This window comes from Hyaena hyaena, unplaced genomic scaffold (genome assembly GCF_003009895.1).
Source record: "Hyaena hyaena isolate Hyena2069 unplaced genomic scaffold, ASM300989v1 scaffold_412, whole genome shotgun sequence".
Classification (NCBI taxonomy): Eukaryota; Metazoa; Chordata; class Mammalia; order Carnivora; family Hyaenidae; genus Hyaena; species Hyaena hyaena.
Genome location: NW_024081043.1, coordinates 401,900 through 426,334, shown reverse-complemented (window position 1 = coordinate 426,334; position 24,435 = coordinate 401,900). Strand labels below are relative to the sequence as shown.

Below are 24,435 nucleotides of genomic sequence, written 5' to 3'. Positions count from 1 at the left end.
TGTTGGTAGACCAGGCTCGCACAGGTAAGTGGAGGAAGCAGTGAAAATACACCTGCTCTCTCAGGCTCTGGCACAGAGCTCACGGTGCACTCTCGAGGCTGCAGCTTTCTAAAAAGTTGGGGTACGTTTAAGATGAAGACATAAGGGGGAGCCTGGGTGGCTGAGTCGTGTAAGCCTCAGACTCGGCTCAGGTCATCATCTCACGGTTCGTGGGTTCAAGCCCTACATTGAGATGGTCTTTCACCTTCTCTCCCTGCCCCACAAGTGCTCTTTTTCAAAATAAATTAAAAAAAAAAAAAGAAGAAGAGGGGCACCTGGGTGGTTCATTCATGAAGCATTTAACTCTTGGTTTCAGCTCAGGTCAAGATCTCGCGGCTCCGGAATTAAAGCCCCACATCGGGCTTGCTGCTGTCAGCACAGAGCCTGCTTCGGATCCTCTGTGTCTCTGCCCCTCCCCCACTCGTGCTCTCTCAAAAATAAGTAAGCATTAAAAAAAAAAAGATGAAGACATATGGGGAAAAGGTAAGAAGTGCACTAATTAGTAATAGTTAGAAAAGGAACATAAAAGATGCAGTGAATACAATGTGTACAAAGATAGTCCTGCTTCGCTATGGTAGGGAGAGGGTGATTTTAAAAGGAGTCCTTTTAAGTAACCAACACGTTTTGATTGAACGCCTGCCACGTTCCTGTTCTTCAGCACTGTTACCTCTGCAGTCGCAAGCCGGCTGGGAAAATGAATTATTAGCGATCTGGTTGGAGGCCCTGCTGCAGAGAGCCGCGGGCCAGAGGAAACGGTACAGACGTCCCCAGCTTCCATTTCGGTCCTGAGGCCTGTGAAGTTTCAGGGAAGAGAACGCAGTCAGGGAGCATGGCAATCTCTGGAGACCTAAGGATTTGTAGCAAGCATGGGTGACTCTGCAAGTCTCGTGGTGAAGTGCTGGAAACGCCCATTTCTTCGTGTTCTTCAATTTCAAATTAAAAACTTATTAATTGATTACATTTTAATTAAAGTGAAAATGAAACCAGGCTCCGAACCCCTCCCCTCCCCCTGTCTCCATCTGGAGAGAAATTTATTCTGAGCTATCACTGGTGCGTCCTTTGCCATCTCCAATACCAGCACAGACACCACCGCCAGCACCATCAGAGGCTGAGCAACAACCCAGGGCCCTAGGTGCCCAGGGAAGAGCCAGGTCCCGGGTCTTGACTTTCTGGGCCCTCTGCCCACACCCCGACGCTCCAGGTCTACGTGGGCACTGGAGGCTTTGCCTGCGCACAGACGTCTGCGGGGAGCTTTTGGACGTGGAGGCCCCCATACTGGGTCTGTTCCCAGAAGGCTCTGTTGAACACCAAGTCCCCCTGGGCTTTGACGCGGTCACTTCCGTGGCCTGAGCAGGCGGTCCTGGCCCAGCCCCCCTCCACTCGCTTCCTGCTCTTCTCTGCTGCTTCAAATTCACTCCTGTTCTCTCAGCCTCAGCTCTTCAGTGACATCAAGCTCCCCTAAAAGAGGAGGTCAAGCATCCCAGTGGCTTCCATTTTCTGCTTGGAGGATGGACCAGAGACATTTAAAAGGCCTCATTAACTTCTGGAGTTTGGAGACAGGAACAGGAAGAAGAAAAACACAGAACAAGACTGTCCCAAGGAATCATCCTGCTACAGATTATTCTGAAATTTATAGGCCATGCAGAGAGGTAGAAGAGCATAGGGAGCACATGCTTGGAATCTTGGTTCTCCTGGCTCTCCATGTGGCCTGGCCTGGTGGGTTCCTCATAAGTGACACGAAAGATGTACCCATCCTGCGGCGTTGCCTTGAGCCTCAGACCAGTCAGTACATACACAGATGCCAGCTCAATGAAGGGGCCCCTGAGCACTCCTGTTAGCTCTTATATTCCATCTCCAGCTTCCCCGATGGTAACGCAGGCCCCCCCTCATAGCACACGTTCAGCGTGTTCTTCTACCAATGGTGTCTCCCTCCCACAACACACACGAGAGGAGAAAAGAAGGTGTGGGTTTGGACCTTTGCCTGTCTAAGTGGCTGGTCGTTCCGGGAGAAGGGAATATTCTAGCTGTGATGATGCTCCTGATAGCAGAATTTTGGGAACCTAATGGGAAGGGCAGTGGGCTGTGGTCTTAGCAGATGGAGCTTATCACCGTCAGAGGCGTGCATTTTGCCAATGGAAGGAGCCCTGGAGCAGGAGTCTTCCCCAGCTCTGCAGCGGGCTTCATCTCTCAATTCTATAAGTGCCATTTCCTCAGAGATGTCCTCTCTGCTCCCTGATCTCAATTACCTCCTCCCTGTCATGCTTTCTTAAACTTTCTTGTTCTTTATTATTAGCCTTTACTCAGTTTTTAGTTATGGATACTTTGCATGTATGTTTAGTGACCGCTCTCCAGGTAGATTATATATAGCTCTAGAGGGCAGGGATTAAGTGTGTTTTATTGACCAAGTACAATCACTTAACTTCAAGTTTTTAATATGTTTAATGAGGAAGGTTAATACTGCTTTTGCCTACCTCATTGAGCTGTGAAATTAATAAAGATAATAATGTGAAACTTCCTTATAAATCTTAAAACAGGATGCAAATATTAGCTATGCTCAGCACCACGTCTGTTTGAATGCACATCACACGCCGAACACTTGTGCTCCTGGACAGATGAGCATTTTGTTAAATGAGATAATAAAGGAACATGCTTAGTACAGGATGCACCCCATGATAGGCTTATTAAAGATGGCAGCCCAGGCTCTAAAAATACCATATTCACCTAATCCATCTGTAATAGGCTTGCAGTAGTTAACTAGGAGCATCCCCATGGCTGGAGACGTGTAAACGTGTGACTGAGTAACCCTGAACCAATCAGTCTGTACACTTCAGTGAGGGAGGGGGCTTAATGTTGGTTCTCAGCCAAGAGTTGCTTTCCTCCTAAGAGGCAAGGATAGTGAGAATGACACCTTCCCCTGCCCTGTGCAGAGGGAGTACAGACGGAGGGAAGACCGTTCCAGAAAGATGGCAGCTGCTCTCAGAATTTCAGAGTGAAAGGGAGGAGCATACACAGATATGGGCAGCACCACATTCAGAATGGGGTGGGGGGGAGGGGGGTTGGAGCAGGAGGGATGGAATTGACTAGTACACTAGTCCTCAGCCAGGGCTCCTCTGCTTGGGATGGACCAGCTAGGAGAGGAGAAGCAATCCATTCTGATGGCCAGTGTGGGACATGAATCACTGAGGCTGGGACCCAAAGATCAAACAGTATTAAGCCAGAAAGATAGAAGAAATAGATTGGATTGGATCAAAACAGATACATTTTCCCTTACTAGGCCATTCGCAGGTTTTCTATTTCTTAGGGAGGAAACAGAAGGAATTGACATCACAACCACACTGGATATTCCTTGCAGTTTGGTGTGATATAATTGTGGTTTAATTGACTAATTTAGTAATCTGTGTAGAGTTTGTTTGTACCGTATGGAGTCCCTGGCTCTCTGAAGAGCCCAGATCCCCTGTGGCTGGCAGAGAGCCCAGATTTTCCCCAGCCCCTCGGCACTAGGCTTTACTTCCTGTGTCTTTTTTTTATGTTTTTATTTTTGAGACACACACACACACACACACACACACAGTGAGTGAGTGAGTGAGTGGTGGAGAGGGAGACAGAATCTGAAGCAGGCTCCAGTCTGAGCTGTCAGCACAGAGCCTGACAAGAGGCTTGAACCCACGAACAAGATCATGACCTGAGCTGAAGTCAGATGCTCAACCAACTGAGCCACTCAGGCGCCCCTACAGTCTTTATATAGCTGCGGCTGCTTGAACGAAACCAAGGTGAGCAGAGAACCTGGGAGAGGCAGAGTAACAAAAGATAGAGTGTGTAAAGGGTCAAAAAGAATAGAAATAGGCCCCAGGATGGGGGCAGGATGGTGGACCAGATACGGGATCCAAAGGAAGACAAAGCCCCAATGCAGAGGCACATGGAGATGCCTAAGCCAAGACCAAGGCTGAGAAAGTGGGATGAATGGGATGAACAAAGGTCATGTTGTGCCCGAATCGCGAGTCCCAGAGACCTCCAAGGAGCCGGCACAGATGCAAATACAAAAGGGTCTTTATTACAAGCTCGAGCAGGGGCTCACCAGCCTACCGGTGTCGGGGCAGAAGGTGAAGCCAAGAACAATAGCAAACAGGGTTTTTAAGGAGTAAGGGATGGGGGTGTTACAGTACATGTAGCATCATCACATAAGCACCAGTTACAATTGTACAGCACCCCTGGTAACAGCTTCGACCATTCAGTGTCTGTGAGGTGTTCATTACTTTTGGTGGGACCCAATCATGACTTTTGAGACTCCTTTGAAAATGACCAATGATGAGGTGAGTTCAAAGGGCCCACATGGGGTTCAGGCAAGCGGGGAGAAATTGGCTAGTTTGTATCTGCAGTTCCCAGCCTTGACTCAGACCATAGGAGTGTTTCTTCTTCTTCTTTTTTTTTTTTAAGCTGAACTGAGGGCGGTCCGAGGATGGCTTTAGCCTTGAAAAATCTGAGGCTTTTCCTGGAACTGGGACTGGGGCTACGTGCAGCCCGAGGTTGCTCTTAATGGAGGACTTAATTTTTGGCTCTTCAGTCACATACAACTAACACAGGAGGAGATGGGCTGGTGGCCACACACACCTCAGAGGTGAGATTTAGAAGGAGAAGGGGTACAGACCTGTAGTAAATTTTTTTTTGTCAATCTTCTGCAGGGGTCCAGCCTCTGTAAGCCAGGGTTGGCCTGGAGAGTGATGGTTAGCGTCGGCGAAAGAAGACACAGAGCCAGCCTCTTCAGGTGGACTGCTCAAATTTATTTTTCAGCTTAGGGTTTTTATACAGCAAATTCAAACAATCATGCTTAAACAATTTACATTTTTTGAGTACAGTCATAGGACTTAACATTTCTAAGTTTTCTTGGCTACAGTGACTTCACGGTACATGATTTCCACTTCAACCAATAAGATTTAACCAGATGGTCATAACAAAGTTTTATATATTCTTTACTACGTATGGCAGGGTATCTAAGGATAAGTGGAGCATATTGCCAGAATACAGGAGATCACAGTGCCCTTTAATTGTTTAAATTCAGTGGGCATGCAAAAACAGGATATACTTGTACCCGCGGTTGTAGGTAACAGACTCTCACAACCCCTTACTAAGAAAGAACAATGTCAACATTTATCATAGATGACGTATGGAAATGTTTTACGTGAATCAACTAGAATTTCATCTCTCCATTTACCGATCTCATTCTCTGGCCAGAACAATCCATAAGTTACCTTACAGGCTTGAGGTCAGCAGGCAAATATTTCTCTAATGCTTTTCTGAGAAAGTCCTCCAAAACTAGTAAGTCTTGTTTTTGTCTCTGCTTATAGCATAATATGTATTCTTACTGGCAATTAGACCCATACAAGGAAAATGAATTCTAGGTCTCTTATAGACCCAGCGTATACCGGACTGTCTCCAATTTTGCTAATTGCTACAATATTCATTAGACAACATCTGATTGAGGGGGTGGACATGATATTTAGGTACATTCCATTTTGGAGGAAGAGGGGAACTTGGGGGCAATTCTGGTTTCATATTAACCCTAGAATAGACTAATAGCAGAAGTGAGAGTAAAAGGTACAGACAAAGTAGAGAAGAAGAATTCTTCCGGGGGTTCTTCTGACTGCACTGCAGTCTCTGCCCTGGGCCTTGCCATCAGGGATGACCTGTGCAGTTTTGGTCTCCGGCAATCTTCATTTGTGAAATGCTTGCTAGTGGCATATTGTTTTATCTTAGCCCAAGAAGATTGGGGTTAGCTTTACTTCATCTGTTGTGGGGCTGTGGCCAGAGAGAGGTTCTTCTCTCAGGCCAGATACTCTAGGTGCACCCATATTCCAGCTCCATTTTATCCAGTCCTGAGCCAGCTGGTGTGAGGAATGTGCTGGGATGGAGGGAAGTGCGGGGCACCGTGAGGGCATCTGAGGGAGAATCAGGAGCTGGGCGGGGGAGGGGAGGCAGGGAAGGCCTTTGGCTGTCCGGGGAAAACTCCAGAGCAGGCTGTGGGCAAAGACCAGGCCAGCACTCTGTGCTCCAGGGTCTGGGAGGGAAAGGGCCCTGCGAGAGTCTGGGGCAGGGCCAGCCTAGGGGGCTGAGGGTGAGGAAGGTGACTGTGTCTGCTTTACCATTTAGCCCTAGGGCAGACTCTGATCTCTGGGAACTGGTGAAACAGTTACTCAAGGAAAAGTTACCACCTGACTTACCCTTCTGAGTCCCCAGGAGAGCGCTCACACCCTCCTGACACACTCCACACCCTTGCGAAGGTAAATAGGAGGAGAGTCATAGCAGGAAAGAAAACAGGGTATTAAAGCAGATCCGTGAGAGCTAAAGCCGGGCTGAGAGTGTGAGCACAAGGTCGGTGGCGTGGGGGCTGGAGGCGTGTGTGTCCTGCTGAGGAGACAGAGGGCAGCTTTGTGTGGGGCCCGGTGCCTCCCATCCTCCTGCTGCTGCTTCCTGGGGAACATGCGGGGGCTCCTGCTCTCCACACTCCTCGGAGCCGCTCTGGCACAGGTAAGCTCCCTCTCCTCAGCGCTGCCCCTCAGGAGACTACCCCAGTTTCAGATTTCTTCAGGTCAGAAATTAAAAAGGAAGAAGATGGGGGAAGAGGGGGGATAAATTCCTTGTGGAAAGACTTCATGCCAAACAGGGAGCCATTTTCCTCTCCAAATAAAAGTTGGGTTTTAGTTTAGAAGCTTCAGGAAGGAAGTGGAAAACATCTCTCGCTTTCAGGTAAATGGCACCGAATCCTACTTGCGCTATGTTTGAACGGCTCCCAGGCTTGAATAATGTATACTTTTTAGTGGAGTACGACACACACACACCGTGGAGTCGGGAGGCAGCCGGAATGAACAGTTGCCCCTTCATCTGGGCTCCAGGCTGGGGCTCAACTTTCCGTGGCTGTGTGCGAGATGTGCAGAGAGCCACTGGAAAAAGTGATTCCGACCACTTCCTTCAGTTAAGCTTGTCCTTGTTTGAAAGGAGCACTTCAGATAAACATTTCTATTTTTAAAACATTCTGTTACTTTGTCTCTTCTCCACTCATGTGTTTCTCACTTTGCCTGAGAAGGAAGTGGTCCATGAAGACTTTGAAATAGTTTCAAGCAACAGACCAAAGGGAAATTTAAGAGGAGCAATTCGTTGCCTTGGTATTTTTTAAGAAGATGAAAACAGGGTGCCTTGGGTATGGGGATTTATTTACACGGTGGAGTTTATGGCTTGCACAGAGGACAGAGCTTTTGAAACCTTCTGGTGATTCAGGAAACATGGACGTGTCTGAGTTAGCGGAGTAGGGAGGTCAGTTGTGTTGTAGGAAGCACGAGACTGAAATGTGTGCTACTGTACACAGAGAGATTTAAGACTGTAGAAGAATGCTGACAAGAACACCAGTGGTGTGGTTGATCTGCACTGCTGTGTAGAGGGGCATGTTTCCCCAAGGGAGGTGAGCGGAAGCGGTCTCCCTTCTTGAGTAAAGGCCCATTATTGTTGTTGTGGATTGAACAGTACTCCAACAGACAGAAATGTGTCCAAAATAAACAAAAACACAGACAGGTGTTAAGAGACGGCAACAGGAAAGTGTTATTTTGCTTAGTTTTGCCGTGATGAATTGTTGAGGAATAAAACCTATCACTTGCTGAACCTCTACTACATGCCAAGCACCGTGCTAGGTACTTTAGTCATTACCTTAATCCTCAAAAGAGCCTTATGAGGTGGATTATTATGAAACCCATTTTACAGAGGAGGATTGAGGCTTAAAGAGCAAATAAATGACAGTCACCTAAGCTCACAGAGCTGTGCCAAACCTCAGCTCTGGTGTCAAAACCCCAAAAGAGCCTATTTTGGTGCACCACAAGAGTTCCGTTGCATTTCTTTTCTGTTGCAGCAAGAAGTCTACAGACTCTTGATGTTCCAAGATTTTGGTTTTGAAAACAATCAAAATGTCTGAAGAAAAAAAAAACAACCTAGTTCTTTATACTTCCCAAGTATTTGCTCTTTCTGGGACTCTTCATTTCTTTATTTCTGAATTACTAAATATTGTATTTTTTCATTAGACCGAAGATCCTCCTTTGATATTTTTTGTGAGGCAGGTATGCCAACAACAATTTGTTTTTGTTTAACTGGAAATGCCTGTAATTTCACCTTCCCTTTTGAAAAATGGTTTCACTGGAATTAGAACACAAGGTTGACAGTTGTTTTTTTGTTTTTCCTTTCAGCATATTGGGTTTTCTCTTCCTCCCCCTTCCCTTTTTTAAAAGACTTAATTTTTTTTTTTCAGAGCAGCTTTAAGGTCACAGCAAATTTGAGAGGAAGGTGAAGAGATTTCCTGTATACCACCATTTCATATAAATGCACGGTCTCCCCCCTTATTAACATCTTCCGCTAGAATGGTGCATTGGTTATAAGTGATGAACCTACATAGATATATCAGTATTACCTAAAGCCCATAGTTTACCGTGGGGGTTTCGTGTTTGGTAGTGTGCATCCTACGAGTTTGCACAACTGTATAATGACATGTATCCACCATTACAGTATCATAAGAGGATTATTGCTGCCTTAAAAATCCTCTGTGCTCCACCCCTTCCCCCAATCTCTGGCATCTAGCAATCTTTTTACTGTCTCCATAGTTTTGCCCTTCTCCAGAATGTCATATAGTTGGAATCATACTGTCTGTAGACTTTTCAGATGGGGTTTAAAAAAATTTTTTTTTTTTAATTTCTAGGAGAGAGAGAGAGAGAGACAGCGTGAGCAGGGGAGGGTCAGAGAGAGAGTCACAGACTGAAAGAGGCTCCAGGCTCTGAGCTGGCAGTCAGCACAGAGCCCCACGCGGGGCTCGAACCCACAAACCGCGAGATCATGACCTAATCGAAAGTCGGACGATTAACCGACTAAGCCACTCAGGCGCCCCTAAAAAAAATTTTTTTAATGTTTATTCATTCTTGAGAGACAGACCATGAGTGGGGGAGGGGCAGAGAGAGAGAGAAGGAGACACAGAATCCCAAGCAGTCTCCAGGCTCTAAGCAGTCAGCACAGAGCCCTACACAGGGCTCAAACTCACGAACTGTGAGATCATGACCTGAGCCGAAGTCCTACGCTTAACCAACTAAGCCACCCAGGCGTCCCTCAGATGGGCTTCTTTCACTTTGTAATATGTGTCTTTTCATGGATTGACAGCTCATGTCTTGTTAGTACTGAATAATATTCCGTTGTCTGTATCACAGCTTATCCAAGGCACCTACTGAAGAGTATCTGGGTCTCCTTTGGATGGGAAGTCAGTTCTCATTGTTATTCTCTTGTATGTCATGCTTCTCTTTTCTCAGTACACTTTCAAGGTTTTCTCTTTACCTTGGTTTTCAACAGTTACCTTGTGGCCTCAGAGATTATATAGAAATGCTTCAAGACTGTAAATTAAAACAGGTGTCTCCAGGTGGGCAGGTTGGGGAGTAGGCATTTCCTTAAAAGGAGGCAATATGAGGAAAAGCATGGAGGAGGAAAGTGACCTGGTGAGTCTAGTAAGCAGTAGGGTGCAGGAGGAGAGAGCATTGAAAGCAGAGGCTGGAGAGGAATTCCAGCATGAACCAGCACAGGCTGTAGATAGCATGCTCAGAGTTTTGGACTATATACTGTATCAGTAGGGAACCACTGATCTGTTTTAAAGGGAGGGGCAGTAGAATCAGATAGGTTTTCTGAAGAGAGCCCTCCAGCAGAAATATGGTAGATTCATTTGAGGGGTCATTGAGGGAGGAAGGCCAGTTGGGAAGTTATGGCAGTAGTACTCAGTAGCCACGCAAAAGGGAATGGAGTGGCTAGTTCTAGGATAGGCGGACAAGAAACAGGAGTCACTGAATGGCCATGGGAAGCATGGGAGACAACGATGACCAGGATGACGCCTGGCATCCTAAATCCAAACTTTGGAGAAGCTCTCCAAAGGGGGGTGGGGTGGAGGGGCGAGGAGTTTTGGGAATGGGACATTCTAGTGGGGCTGCCGGGTAGGTGGTCAGCTATGTGGCTTTAGCGATTGGTGGAGAACTCCTGGATGGAGATTTAGTGTTGAAGCTTGCACAGGGTGGAAATGGAAGGCAAGGGGGTAGATGAAATTGCCAAGAGACTGGGCAGAGTGAGAAAAGCAATACAGTAAGGTCATGAAACACCAATTAGTCTAAATGGAAGTCAGATTCTGGGTAACAGGAGTCTGCATAGGAGAGTGAGAAAGTCTGTTGAGGCAGGGGTAGAACTGGGAGGGTCTGGTGTCACGAAAGCCAGGGGAGAGGAGAGGATTAAGAGTCAAACAGGAGGCGCCTGGGTCGCTCAGTTGGTTAAGCATCCATCCGACTTTTGATTTCAGCTCAGGTCATGATCTCACGATTCATGGGATCAAGCTCCACATCTGGCTCCACACTGACCACACTCATGTGCTGTCTCTCCCTCCCTCTCCAAAATAAATAAATAAACATCAAAAAAAAGTCAAACACCTTAGAGAGGGCAAGAGGAAAATAGGGAGTTTTCCATGAACAGGAGCCCAGCTGGGAGGCCACTGAATCCAGCAGGAAGGCCCCGGTAACCACGGCTGAACCAAGGAAAAATTAAGTAGATGCTATTTCTACTTCCTTCTCCACTTTTGTATTTCCAGTCCCCTCCACCTCCTCCAGAATCCCAGCACAGCTTATTCTCAAAGTCTATCCTCACACGGTCTCTTCAGCTTGAATTGTAGTAGAAAGCGTTTCTCTGGGGAACACACTTTATAAGTGATAAGGAAAAAAAAAAAAAAAGGCTGAGGTTGTAATGGAATTTCAAATTCCTACTTTTAAGTGTAGGAGTTTTGAGTTGCAAAGAGGCTTGGATTTCTGGATCAGGGCAAGTGCCTTCAGGCTATCAAACAAAAATTGAGGGTTAATTACAGAAATTACTTGCCAGGCACAGTGCTAGCTGCCAATAACATACCACAAATGAACCATAGGTCCCCGAGGATGGGTAGCTTTAAGCAGGTGGAGAAGACAGGCACTTACACAGATAATTTCACTACAAGGACACGTAAAAGGGAGCGGGCGAGAAGTTGGAAGAAGTTTTCTGGAAAAGGCGATACCTAAACAGAGCTGGATGAAGGACTGGGGGCCAGTGAAGAATGTTCGAGCCGGATGGAACAGCATCGGATATGTAGGGAACTGCAGCCACTTGAACTTGCTAGAACCTAACGGATGTTAGGACTGCGAGAGATGAGGAGGGCCCTGAATGCTGTGCCCAGTAGCTTGGACTTTCCTAGAAGTAACTTTCAGGTGTGCAGGATGAAGGAGGGGAGCAGGTGAGGTCCATTTTCAGCTTCCTGGCTTGGGGAACTCAGCGGCTGGCCCCACCATTCACTAAAAAGAGAACTAGAAGGTGAGGAGCAGGCTGTTGCTGGGAAGGAGAAACCGAGATCCTTATGGGATATCAAAGTGGCTGTCCCCAGTGGAAGTTAAGGAGTTGTAAGCTTAGGGGGAGAGGCCTCGGCTGGAGAGGAGAGACAGATGCAGAGATTAGGTGGTTTAGTATCAAAGCTGGTTTGTGGAGAGACCCGGACGAAGGAAGGAACCAACAGTGAAGGATGGGGCTGAGAGCTCAGGCTCTGAAATCTGCCTGTCTGGTTTAACTCCCCCTTCTACCACTTGATGTATGACCTAGGACAGGTGAAACAATGTGAGGTTCAGTGGCCTCGTTTATGAAATGGGGTGTTTCCTCTTGTTACTGTCACTAATTACCACAAGTTTCGTGGCTTAAAACAACAAAAATTATTTCACAGTTCTGGCTGTCTGTAGTGTGAAAATGGGTCTTATGGGGCTAAAAATCAAGTGTCGGCAGGGCTCTTCCTTCTGGAGAGTCTAGGGGAGAATCTGTTCTTTGCCTTTTGCAGCTTTTTAAAAAGTTTATTTACTTATTTTGAGAGAGAGAAGGTGAGCAGGGGAGGGGCAGACAGAGAGGGAGACAGAATCCCAAGCAGACCCCAACCTATCAGTGCAGAGCCCTTCATGGGGCTCAAACCCATGAGCTTTTAGAATCATGACCTGAGCTAAAGTCAGATGCTCAACCAACTGAGCCACCCAGGCACCCCTGCTTTCTGCAGCTTTCTTCTTTCTTCTTCTTCTTGAGAGAGAGACAGAATGAGTGGGAAAGGGGCAGAGAGAGAGAGAGAGAGGCAGGCTCCAGGCTCTGAGCTGTCAGCACAGAGCCCAACGCGGGGCTCAAACTCACGAGCTGTGAGATCACGAGCTGAGCTGAGTCTAACGCCCACCCAGCAGGCGCCCCTGCTTTCTGCCGCTTTTAAAGGCTCCTGCACTCCTGGTTCATGACCGCCTTTCAGCTGTGACACCACACCTGCCTCTGCTTCTATCATCTCATCTGCTCTGACATTCCTGCCTCTCTCCCAGTGAAGGATACTTGTGGTCACATTGGGTCCACCTGGTTAATCCAGGATACTCTCATCTCAAGGCCTTCAACTGCCTCTGCAAAATCCCCTTCGCTCTGTAAGGTAATCTATTAACAGGTTCTGGGGATTAGAACATGGGCATCTGGGGGCGCCTGGGTGGCTTAGTCGGTTAAGCGTCCGACTTTCGCTTAGGTCATGATCTCACAGTTCGTGGGTTCGAGCCCCGCGTCGGGCTCTGTGCTGACTGCCAGCTCGGAGCCTGGAGCCTGTTTCAGAGTCTGTGACTCCCTCTCTCTCTGACCCTCCCCTGCTCACGCTGTCTCTCTTTCTCTCTCCTAGAGATAAATAAAAACATTTAAAAAAATAAAATAAAAAAAAAAAAAAAAAAAAAAGAACATGGGCATCTGGAAGGAAGAGTTTTTGGGCCTACCACATGTGGGTAACAGCTGCTCCCTACTCTTCTCGTGGAGGCTAAATGACAGTTGTACAAGGCACTTGGCACAGAGGAGGTGCCAGGTTCTTTCATCCAGTACACTTTATCACAGGCAATACGACACTCTGCAAAGAGCTCGCCTTTTCAGGCTCACATTCTTGATGCGTGACTCAGAAAATAAAGTAGAATATATAGAAATAAGATAGGTGGTAAGGAGGTCTGTGGGGAAATGGCTGGGGCAGGGTGCTATTTTATAAAGGTGCTCAGGAAGAGCCTCAATTTGAGCATAGACCTTAGCAACTGAAAGAGTGAGCCGCAGAGATACCTGCGGGAGCAGCGTGCTTGGAGTATTTAAAGAATGAGGAGGCCAGTGTGGACCCGATGTTGCAGGGCCTTAGAGGATCATTTCGCTTTTACGCTGAAATGTGAAGCCATGAGGACGCCACCTCTTATAAGCAAGGAGTGACATGAATTAAAGTATGACTGTAAAAAGATACATATATTAAATGTATACCATTTGATGAGCTCCAGGATATGTATATACTCATTAAAACATCACCACTACCAAAGCCCTAAACATACCCTTCACCTCTCAAAGTTTTCTCCTGCCCCTTCTATTATTGTGTGTGTGTGTGTGTGTGTGTGTGTGTGTGCGCGCGCGCGCGTGTGTGGTAAGAACATTTAAATAGGATCTACTGTTTTAGCAAATTTTAAGTACATAATACAGTACCGTTAGCTATAGGCACTGTAGCTTATTTTATTTTAACCATTGTGCCGAGTGGAGAATCTAGAAGACAAAGGGGGAACCCAGGAGAGAACCTTTAGGAGACTATTATCAACATCTAAAGTGAGAAATAATGGTGGCTTGCGGGTGTTCAGAAATGATTGGCGTTGGGGACATTTTAAAGATCTAATCAGCAGGATTTACTGACAGGATTGGATAGAACATGTGAGAGATAAGTCAAGAATGACCTGACCCCAAGACAATTCTGCAAAAGTGCAACTGGCCTGAGTTCAGCAGGGACGCGCACGGAAGAGGAGACTGGAAGGGAAACCGGGAGCTCGTTCCGGTCACGCTGAGCTCGCTGTGCCTGTCAGACGTCCGAGCGGAGACGCGCAGTTCGCGTCTGGGCTCCGAGGACAGGGCTGGTGGGGGACAGGCGGTTCAGTGAGGCAGGAGCCTTCCGACGCGTTCGCCTCAGGGGGCTCCGTTAGAGGCGCAGAGCGAAGAAAGAGGCGGAGCAGAAGGAGCCGGAGCAGTGAGTGAGGAGGCAGGGGGAAGAAGCAAGAGTGACGTGTGGGAAGCCGAGTGGAGAGAGTTTACGGAGAGGGGGATGGTGACGGTTCCCGATGGGTACTCCAACTCTCCACGCTGTACTCTGCCAGTTCAGGGGAAGCCTTCTGTTTCTAGAAATCTCTGAAATTGGGTTGAGGGACGGCTTCTAACGGCGCCTGTGTTACCCGCCGCAGTTGTGCCGCGGGGCCGCGCCGCCTGAGGGGAGGCCTGCGGACGCGGCGGAGGCGCGCCCGCGGAAGCAGCTCTGTCACTGGCCCTGTGAGTGCCCGCGCCCGAAGCCCCGCTGCCCCCCCGGAGTGAGCCTGCTGCGGGACGGCTGTGGATGCTGTTGGACCTGTGCCAAACAGGCAGGGGACGTCTGCAATGAGGCCGACCTCTGCGACCCGCACAAAGGGCTGTACTGTGACTACTCGGCGGACAGGCCTAGGTACGAGACCGGAGTGTGTGCGTGTAAGTGTCTGCTTCGGGACCCGCGGGACGCGGTTGAGCCCCGACAGCCTCCCTCCCACCCCCTCCCCCTGTAATTGTTAGTTTGGAATAATCAGCTTAGTTTGGCTAGGTTTGAGGTGGGTTTGGCTTTCACACACCCGTGGGACTGGCTTTGTCATATTGGACATGACCTGTTCTGTTTATTGCACTGAAGCCATCATGTAGTTATTGTCAGGTAATTGCTTTTAGTGATAAAAATAGGAGAAACTATGTGAATAGAGCCTGACTTCTTAGAGTGCCACAAAATGACACCTTTTGTTACTATGGTCAAAAGCTTGATCTGAATTCAGCCTTTTCTGCAACTAAAAAATAATCTTGCTTAAAATGTAAGGACCTACGCCCTGCTTTAATCTCCGCCTTTCCCAATGACCATCAAGTTACTGTACTTTTTAACAGAAGCAGATTTGCACAAAGGAAAGTAGGGGTGCCCCAAATCACAAACCTGACCTCAGCTTTATGGATTTCAGCTCTGGAGACTCATGGAGACCATCTAAACCTACACCTTGACAATAACTCAGGATCCTGATTTACCTAGGATTAAACACTAAGATTTCTAAGAGAAGAGAAACATCCGTGTTAGCTGAACATTTTAGTCAGTCTATAGAAAAGACTGCGTAGGCAGGCAAATTACTACCAGGAGTTTGTTTGTGAGCCTGGAATAAGAGCACAGCTTTGGAGTTTGACTGAATGTGTAGGGCCATTCAAGTTTGATGGCCTGACAGCTCTGTCAGCACTAAACAATACTGGCGAAGAATGTAGGCCCTGGGTTCAAATTCTGGACTTTATATGCTGAGCGACCTTGAGGTCATGTTGCTTAACCTCTCTGTGCCCTGGTTACGTCATATATACTTCCTATCTTACAGAGATGCTAGGAGGAACACATGAAATAATGACCCAAAACCTAAAGCACCTCGCAGAATATCTGGTAGGCAGCAGACTCTTATAAATGTTAGCTATTATTTGTGGAAATTCAACAGGTCAACACATCTGTCCGACTCTGGCATCAGGATCCTCCCTTCTCCCAAATGGTGCTGGCCAAGTTATTTCCTTAACCTAAAAAGCACTTAGTGAACAGCCACAAATGAGCCAGGCACTGTGACCAGCAGCTGGAAAAATAGCAAAAAAAAACGAGAACAAGATATAGGCCCTACCCCACAGAGCCCAATTTTACTGTGTCAGACAAAGCTTTCCACAAGTGATTTCACATAGAATGTGATGAATATTTTAAGAGCATAGCCATGAGGGTGGGGGTGGGGATGGCCTCAAATGGGTTACAAACTATGGCCCAGAGGCCACCCAGAGCCTGTTTTTATAAATAACATTTTATTGGAACACAACCACACTATTCAGTTTCGTGGTCTGTGGCTGCTTTATGATAGCAGAGCCCGGTAGTTGTGACAAAAACCAATGGTCTATAAATACATTTGCCAGTCCATGATACAGACCAATGATTTTTAAACTTTGGTCTGAGGACCCCTTTAGTCTCAGAAATTAACGAAGACCCAAAGAGCTTTTGTTTATGTGAGTTATCTCTACTGGTATTTAGATGGATAGAAACTTAAAAATATTTACGGATTCACTTAAAAATAGCAAATCCATTGCAACTTGACAGGAATAATATACTTCTGAAAAGGTTTTATTTCTTAAAACAAAGAAAAAAATAGTGAGAAGAATGGAACTGTTTTACATTTGTGCATCTCTCTAATGTCCAGCTGAACAGAAGATAGCTAGATTTCCCCGTCTGCTTCTGCTTCCAGTCTATTGCTATATGTTATTTTTGTTGAAATATATGAAGGGAATTCAGCCTTATATAGATAGGTCATTGGAAAAGGCGGGGATATTTTAAGAGGATTTTCAGATAATTGTGAATATTCTTTTTAATATTAAAACTTGAGAAGAGGTAATTTCTTGAAAATTAGCTGCATCATGGAATCTGAAACCGTATCCATGAACTTGTCAAACTCTGTGACATTAAAATGCATTAGTCTATTCAAGACATAGTTGGAATGGGTCTTTTACTCATGTATAATTTTGTAATACCATGCACTGGTTATTGGGAAAATACTAGTTTGGAACAAAGGTTACATAGGTGTTCCAAATATTGATACATTTCATATGATAATAAAAATCACGTTAATCAATACCAGTCTCATCAGAAAAGTCTGCGTATTGGGTAGCTATAAAGATTGTAGTGGTGAATATAGATTTTCCAAAATTCTAATTTTTGCTTGAAAGCCTGGATTCTGTCATTGGCCAGAAACTTGTTTTCCTGGAAGTGACAGACTCACTGTTGATTTTCAAGAAAATGTCTGCCAAATACCTGAGTAATCATGGTTTATCTGTCAGTCATTTCCTTAGGTGAAAGTCTCACTAAAAAAGTGGTTTGGTTCAGCCCCAAATTCAAACAATACAATAGGCGCTTCTCCTCAAGATGGTACAATATGTACGGAAATGCTCTCTGTAATACTTCCTACTTTGTCACACAGGATATTAAGAAGACGTATGTTAGATGGTTAAGATTTAATACAATTAGTAATTTTTACTGTGTTATCAGGACATTATTAAGTAAAACTAGCTTTTTTTTCCTGAAGTACATTTATGTACAAGTGCATTGAAAGGAAAAGCACAGGACTAACCTATACATACAGTTTGAGTGTAAGGCTCCAAGAGCAGTTTTGGCCACTATTGCTTTTACACCCTCAGTGCAATACCAACATGGTTAAAAAAGTCAGGCACATCTTAGTGTTCTGAAAGAGTTTTGACTTTGCAGATTCTCTGAAAGGGCCTCAAATACTGCCAAGAGGTGTGAGGGGTCACACTTTTGAGAACCATTGATCCAGGTCAAGAATACTTCTCAGAAGAGTGAAAGTTTCCTCCGGTTCTCTTAACGACAAAAATATTAGTCACTGTGCAATACTGTAGTTAAATTATGGTTTCTTCAGCCATACATGTATCTTCATTTCCTACACATATGTCCTTGCCTGTTGTTGGACATCTGGGGAAACTTCAGTCTTACCAGCCACCAACCCATCTCAGACTTCAGTCATTATCTCAGTGCTATACTAATATTGATCCTGACTTGGTCTAGACTCTGAAAGTGACCAATGGGAGCTGATAGCCTTTAATACAATGAAAATGTCTAATTTTCACCTTTTACACATGTTCTGACAAAGTCCCAATTGGGGCCTAAGAAGCTGAGAACACTACTTCCTAAAGGAGATAGCTATTACCTCTGTGATTTATAACTGGAAGTCTGGATGATCAGTTATGGCTTCTTTGGTGATTTTGCTCTTCTCTCTTTTCAGATCTTATAGCTGTGGGATGTGAGTTCAACAGGGTACATTATCATAATGGCCAAGTCTTTCAGCCCAGTCCCCTGTTCAGCTGTCTCTGTGTGAGTGGGACCATTGGATGCACACCTCTGTTCATACCAAAGCTGGCTGACAGTCACTGCTCTGGGGCTAAAGGTGGAAAGAAGTCTGATCAATCAGACTGTGGCCTGGGACCGATCCAACAACAGCTCTCAACGAGCTACAAAACAATGCCAGGTGCTTAGAGGCATATTGAGTTTTCATGTACGGCTTCCTGTGATTTTCTCTCACGTTCCTTTTATGTACCACAGGTACTCAGTAAGTACTTAGGGATTAGTGGTCAGTCTGAGAGTTAGTTTGGGTGTGCCATCTTACTCAGTCTCTGCCTCAGACAGGTATATTCTAAATATCTCTAAAGGAAACGTTATAATGTATTAGATTTTGCCAGTAAAATACTCCAGTTTTTACAAGCTCTGCTATGTCAGAAAAACTCTTCTATGCCTCTGCATGTTCCCACTCAAACTCTTCTAAGGAAAATTGACCAAACATTGTTCACATGCACCCGAGAGAAACTTTTACTTGTCTTGTTATATTATGGGCAAGATGTGTGACCCATTCAGTTCCAGAAATTTTCAAAGGCAACTCTTGTATATGACAAAAGCAGAAATGGAAGCCTAGTTATTAAAAATATTTGAGAATATGTTTTGAATTTGTAAATACTGTTTCTAAAATTAGGAGAATGCTGACCTATGATTATTTTTTCATTCAGTCTGAAAACGAAGCTCTACAGTTACCAACCTCTCTCTAAATAAACGCACATGCAGGCATTTTAAAGTAGGTTTCCCAGGTATGTATGTAGTCAGAAACCTGTAATGAGACTCTTTCTCATCATGAGCACTTGGCCATTTAGTTAGTGTCCGTATATTCATAAACACCGTATTCTGGTCTGCTTTAAGTTAACATCTTGTTTAAGTGCCAGGGCATTTTGGGGTCAGGAGTTTGAGAAAGACCAACAAATGAAGTACAGATGAGGAAGAACTCAAAAGGGTCAGTATTCATGCCTGGTATTATTCACATCTGTGTTTTCACCCAGAAATCAAGAATGCCTTTTTACTGAAATTTGGAGCTTAGTGAATGAAAGGTGCCATGGGAATACAGAAGGAATATTTATATATACTAAAAACTCCTAAGTTGTTATGTAGATATTTAATAAAAGCAACTATAATCAGAGCAATGGGTTTTAGATATTTAAAAAACCAACTCTATGAAAGGAACATTCTCAAAGACTTCCATTATGCCAGTTAATTTGAAAATAATTGAACAGGTTGTGGTGAATTTGCATTTACAACACTTAGTTATTCAGCTAAAAACATGACACTACTAATGCTCTGAAACCTCTAAAATTATAAGCCAAACTGTTCTTTTTTTCCAAAATGTCCTGGAACAGTTGATTTTCTGAATTGGATCTGAGTGGCTTAGTCTAAGTTATTGGGACCCACGCATGAACCTCACTGGCGAGAGAACGCCCCAGGGCAGCAAGTTACCACTAGTGAAGCCCTTTGGGTCAAGTTCAGTCGACGTCTCATTTGTGGAGGGAGAGCAGTGCTCGCTTCGGCAGCACATATACTAAAATTGTGGAGGGAGAGCAGTTGCAGAGCATCACTGGAACCTGGTTGGAGGGGGTGTTACATGGTCATTCCCAGTGGCTCGTGCTTTGCTACAAAAAACAAGGAAATCTGCCACTGTACTCTCTGGTAATTGAGACTACAGGCCTAGTTATGTTAGTGTATGTTCCATCTCAAGTCTCTCCTCTGCTTAACCGTGAAACTGTGTTTAGGGGCCCAAAGAGAAGCTTGGTTTTTAAAAATAAGCACAGTGACAAACATATTTTAAGGTGTATCTGGGCATACTTGACTCCAGATGGCCTACGGTTGGATTCTAGCTTTTGCTTGCTCACTTGAAGCATATGCGATGACATAGTGCTCCATGCTTTTCTCACTGCTCACCAAATTCTAAACTATTACTTTAAAAGCTCTTCTAGTCTTCTTGCTTCTCAATGAATGTTAGATTCCTGAATGGCAGCCCTTGGCTTAACTTTTTAAGGGGGTTATTGGTAATGTGATAATCGAACCTACCTTTATTTATTGCAGATGCGTGCCAGGCTTTTAATCTGCTTCCTGCATTGAGGTCTTTACACTGTTGTCTACCTTCCAGGTACCTGCAGGTTTCTGCTTCCTCTCTCTCAGTTCCTTGTGCAGTTGCAACATCCTACTGTTAATAACACTGAAAGCAGTAAAGTATCATTTATTTGAAGATAGCACATACTTCAAAGTGACTGATCTTTCCTATCAAGAAGGTAGTTGTTGGGAGAGGGGCGTCCTTCCATAGTTTTAAATTTGCATTTTGGAGTAATATAGCCAGAGTTTTGCTTTACTCAACAGCAGACTCAAATCACAACCTTATTCCAAGCATCCCTTTTAGGATACATATTAACCTTAAGGAAATGCTTTGAGACAATGAACTAAAATGTAGTTTGTTTAAAATGAACCAATGGCCTGACTCATTCATGAGCAGAACAAGAAGCTCCCAGTGCTCTATAAGGATGGAGGAATTATTATGCACTCATTATATTCTCATTATTCATCCCCTTCTCCACTCTTCTGCTAAGTAGCAATCAGTGGAGGGACCTCCATCTGTCCAGCAACTTACCCACCTACCCAGAGATCTATCCATCTTTTCCTTTGCCATGGCTTTCTATAAATGATTTGAAATGGCTAGCCAATAGAAGGAATACCATGGGCCTGATACCACAGGGAATGTAGCAATTAAGCTGAATGAACAAAATAGATTACACATTTGCCATGATTTAGTATATGGTTATTTTGATTAGTTCAGTGTAATGTAGAGAATTTTCTAGAAGACTAGATTAAAACAAGTAGAGGAAAAGTAACTGGCTTAATGGTTTATTCTCAAATATAACTTTTGTATTTTAGATTGTAAGATGCCATGAAATTTAACATTAAGACATCATTCTGATTAATACCTCAAATTTCTTAATCTGACTAATGTCTATGTCATTTTTGAAAATAATATCCAGCAAGAGGCAAGTAGTTTAGTACTTAGAGGATGAGCTAAGCAGAAGCAAATGGATACACTTACTCAGATTTTTCAAAGATAAATTATCTTTATTCTTCCTAAGAAATTGTACTGTAATACAATTGATTACAAGGTAATCTGGAAAGTAGGAAAAAGAGAGAATGATGAATTAGACTAAAGCTTATTTTATTCGGAGTTACACTGCATAAAAGGAAAAGTTCTGACCTATTTACTATTAGCTTAAAAATAATTTTTAAAAGTTGTCTGAGTACATACATGTATACACATGTACTTTTCCCCCTTTATTTTAGCTTATCGGAATCTCCCACTTATTTGGAAAAGAAAATGTCTTGTGCAAGCAACAAAATGGAGCCCTTGCTCCAGAACCTGTGGGATGGGAATATCTGATAGGGTGACCAATGAAAATAGCAACTGTGAAATGAGAAAAGAGAAAAGACTGTGTTATATTCAACCCTGCGACAGTAATATATCAAAGAGAGTAAAGGTAAAATTTAATTAGATTTAGCTTCATTGTAATTCAATATTAAGAGACTCCTGAAAAGTGTGTGTTTTAGAGGGATAGACAGTGTGTGATTCTTACAAAAAAAAAAAAAAAAATCACCTCATTGTAACTCTTAAACTATCTCCGAGGAAAGCAAGTATTAATCTAACTGCACTTCATGGGGAAAATTTTACCAAGCGGGGAAAGCGGGGAGGTCCTGTTAACCTGTTGATTCTGGATACTCTGGTAGCTTAACAGTGTGGCCTTGAGCAGCCTGATTTGTTGTGGTACACCCACTATGCATTTTTTAAAAATTTTTTTTTAATGTTTTATTTCTGAGAGAGAGAGAGAGAGATTGACAGCGTGAGTGGGGAGGGTCAGAGAGAGAGGGAGATACAGAATCTGAAACCTGCTCCAGGCTCTGAGCTGGCAGTCAGCACAGAGCCCGACGCGGGGCTCGAACCACGAACTGTGAGATCATGACCTGAGCTGAAGTCGGACACACAGCCGACTGAGCCACCCAGGCGCCCCTATGCATTTTTTTTTTCAAGTAAATCCTTTTAAAAAAAAATAAAAAGTAAATCCTTTTCGGATTCTGACTTTTAAAAAATATATTAATTTTATGTAGTGGAATCAAAACAATGGATAAAAGATTCTGACTGCTGTATCCTAATTATGAAAACCGACATTATGAACATCAGAGAAGCTCTGATCTTGGTTATAGATTCACCAATAACCAAGGGAGAAGCCACCATTTCCAAAATGCTCTGTGCTTATTAAAAAAGAAACTTGCCCAAGGACTATGATAAAATATTTACCCTGAAATTGTTTGGTATAACTAGAGCTGGCCCTACTTCTAGAACAAGGCAAGACGACTGTCTCAAGAGTAAGTTCAGGAATGCTACAAAACCCTTCTCATCCCCAGGTTACTCCCTGTCGTATTAAGAAGTTGACAACTCAATTTTAAAGGGATTAAGATATTTATTGATTCATTTATTCATCCACTCAAAACTGAGCTGTGTTAGGGAATTTGCTAAGCCTTAGGTAAATAAACATTTAATAAGGCCTGGCCCTTGATATTAAATGAGACGGAAATTTTCAGTGTGGAAATTGTGGAACTAAGTGAAGGGTGGAGAGCAAAAATCCCAGGGAGTGGGTCCTGTGATGGAGCAAGACTAGGGAGGACAGGCCTCTGGGGAGGGGGTTGCAAAGTTAGAAAACAGAGTGCTGAGTCACCAAATAAGAAATATTAGTGCCCTGGAAATAATTATACCTGTGTGTTTGTGCTATAAAAATTTTCTGTATATAGTATCGCTTTTCTAATGGCTTCTTCATGTTGTATGCCTTTTCAGATCCCTAAAGGAAAAACGTGCCAACCTACTTTCCAACTCCTCAAAGCTGAAAAATTCGTCTTTTCTGGATGCTCAAGCACTCAGAGTTATAAGCCCACTTTCTGCGGAGTATGCTTAGATAAGAGATGCTGTGTCCCTAACAAGTCTAAAATGATTACTGTTCAATTTGATTGCCCAAATGAAGGGTCCTTTAAATGGAAGATGCTGTGGATTACATCTTGTGTATGTCAAAGAAACTGCAGAGATCCAGGAGATATATTTTCTGAGCTCAAGATCCTATAAAACCAAATTTATATGGGAAAAGTTAAGTTCAGGTAATCATGTCATTACATCGGAAAATTAGAATGGTTTTAAAGGATGGCAAATCTACCTGATTGATTCAGAACAGTAAGAATGCCTACCTATTCTCATATGACTCTATTTAAGGCAATAGAAAATTTTAAAAAGGTTTTCTTAAAGTCTAAACACCTTAAAACTGAACTCTTACTTTAAAATGTATAATTATGAAATACACAGATACTTGGTTCCATCTACATATTCCATACATGATAGAAAAATTATACAATTTACAAGAAAACATTTCATTCTATAAAGTAATCTGGAATACTTTGGTGAAGATGTGTAAAAAGTTTAAAACTTTTTTAAAACTATGTTTTAAAACTTTATGTGTACTTTGACAATGTAGCCTAGGATCTCATCAGATGATAATCATTATGTGGGTGAGCAAGAGTCTATGTTAATTCTTAAATAGGAATAAGATTACACTGTAAATATATTTATAGTTTCCATTGCCCTATCCTAAATATGAGTTTATTAAGATTTCTTTTGGAAAGAGGAAGTAGAACTTCTTCGGCCATTGTAGACAACTGTAATCTAAAAGTTTATATACAAAATACTGTAAAAAGTTAAATCTCTAACATAAAGATCAAGAGCAGTATCCTTACTTTGAAAAGGAAAGAAACTTAAGACTATAACACTAAAGAAAGCACACAATAGATTATTTTGGTTTGAAAATAAATTGTTCCTAAAAAGTACTTCCTTAAATGACAAATCCATCTATGGATATAAAATATATATTATATTTAAAGGTAAATTAATGTTAAAAACTAGAGCTGGAGATTATAGTTACTGGAACACTTTCACTAGACTATTACAGCCTTTTAGTGCAAAGTTTGGAAGAAGATATCAAGCTGAGTAACATTCCGTTTGCTTACGTAAGTGGTGAGAAGCAAAACCAATAAGAAGTTATACTATATAAAAATATGAATATTTATGATTATAAAATCAACTGGTTTAATAAAAAGCATTATATTTAAAAATAACTTAATACAAATACCTGTTAAAATAAATGTAAATTTTGACTCTTTTCAGTGCAAACAAGTAGTTATACAAAGAAACAATACCTCCTTAATAGCTGTTATAATAAAACCTATCCCTGAAAAGTTAATTACATAGAAATATTTATATTGTGGTCTTCTAGTATTCTTCATACTTTTAAAGAATCAGGAGA

At 43.5% G+C, this 24,435-nt stretch overlaps 1 protein-coding gene across 1 annotated transcript; it reads left to right on the top strand.

Moving 5' to 3' along the window:
* Positions 1 to 6,513: 6,513 nt before the first annotated feature.
* On the top strand, positions 6,514 to 24,429 carry CCN6 (cellular communication network factor 6). Its single transcript, XM_039252204.1, has 5 exons — positions 6,514 to 6,561; positions 14,349 to 14,625; positions 17,970 to 18,212; positions 21,383 to 21,576; positions 22,926 to 24,429. Exons 1-5 carry the CDS (start codon positions 6,514 to 6,516, stop codon positions 23,205 to 23,207), a joined length of 1,044 nt encoding a protein of 347 aa, XP_039108135.1. The 3' UTR covers positions 23,208 to 24,429.
* Positions 24,430 to 24,435: the final 6 nt, after the last annotated feature.

Excerpts from the sequence above, each read along its gene's own strand:
- CCN6 (XM_039252204.1), top strand. The coding sequence starts at position 6,514 with ATGCGGGGGCTCCTGCTCTCCACACTCCTCGGAGCCGCTCTGGCACAG. Across the intron at positions 6,562-14,348 it reads TCGGAGCCGCTCTGGCACAG|TTGTGCCGCGGGGCCGCGCC; the intron begins GTAAGCTCCCTC and ends TACCCGCCGCAG. Across the intron at positions 21,577-22,925 it reads ATATATCAAAGAGAGTAAAG|ATCCCTAAAGGAAAAACGTG; the intron begins GTAAAATTTAAT and ends ATGCCTTTTCAG.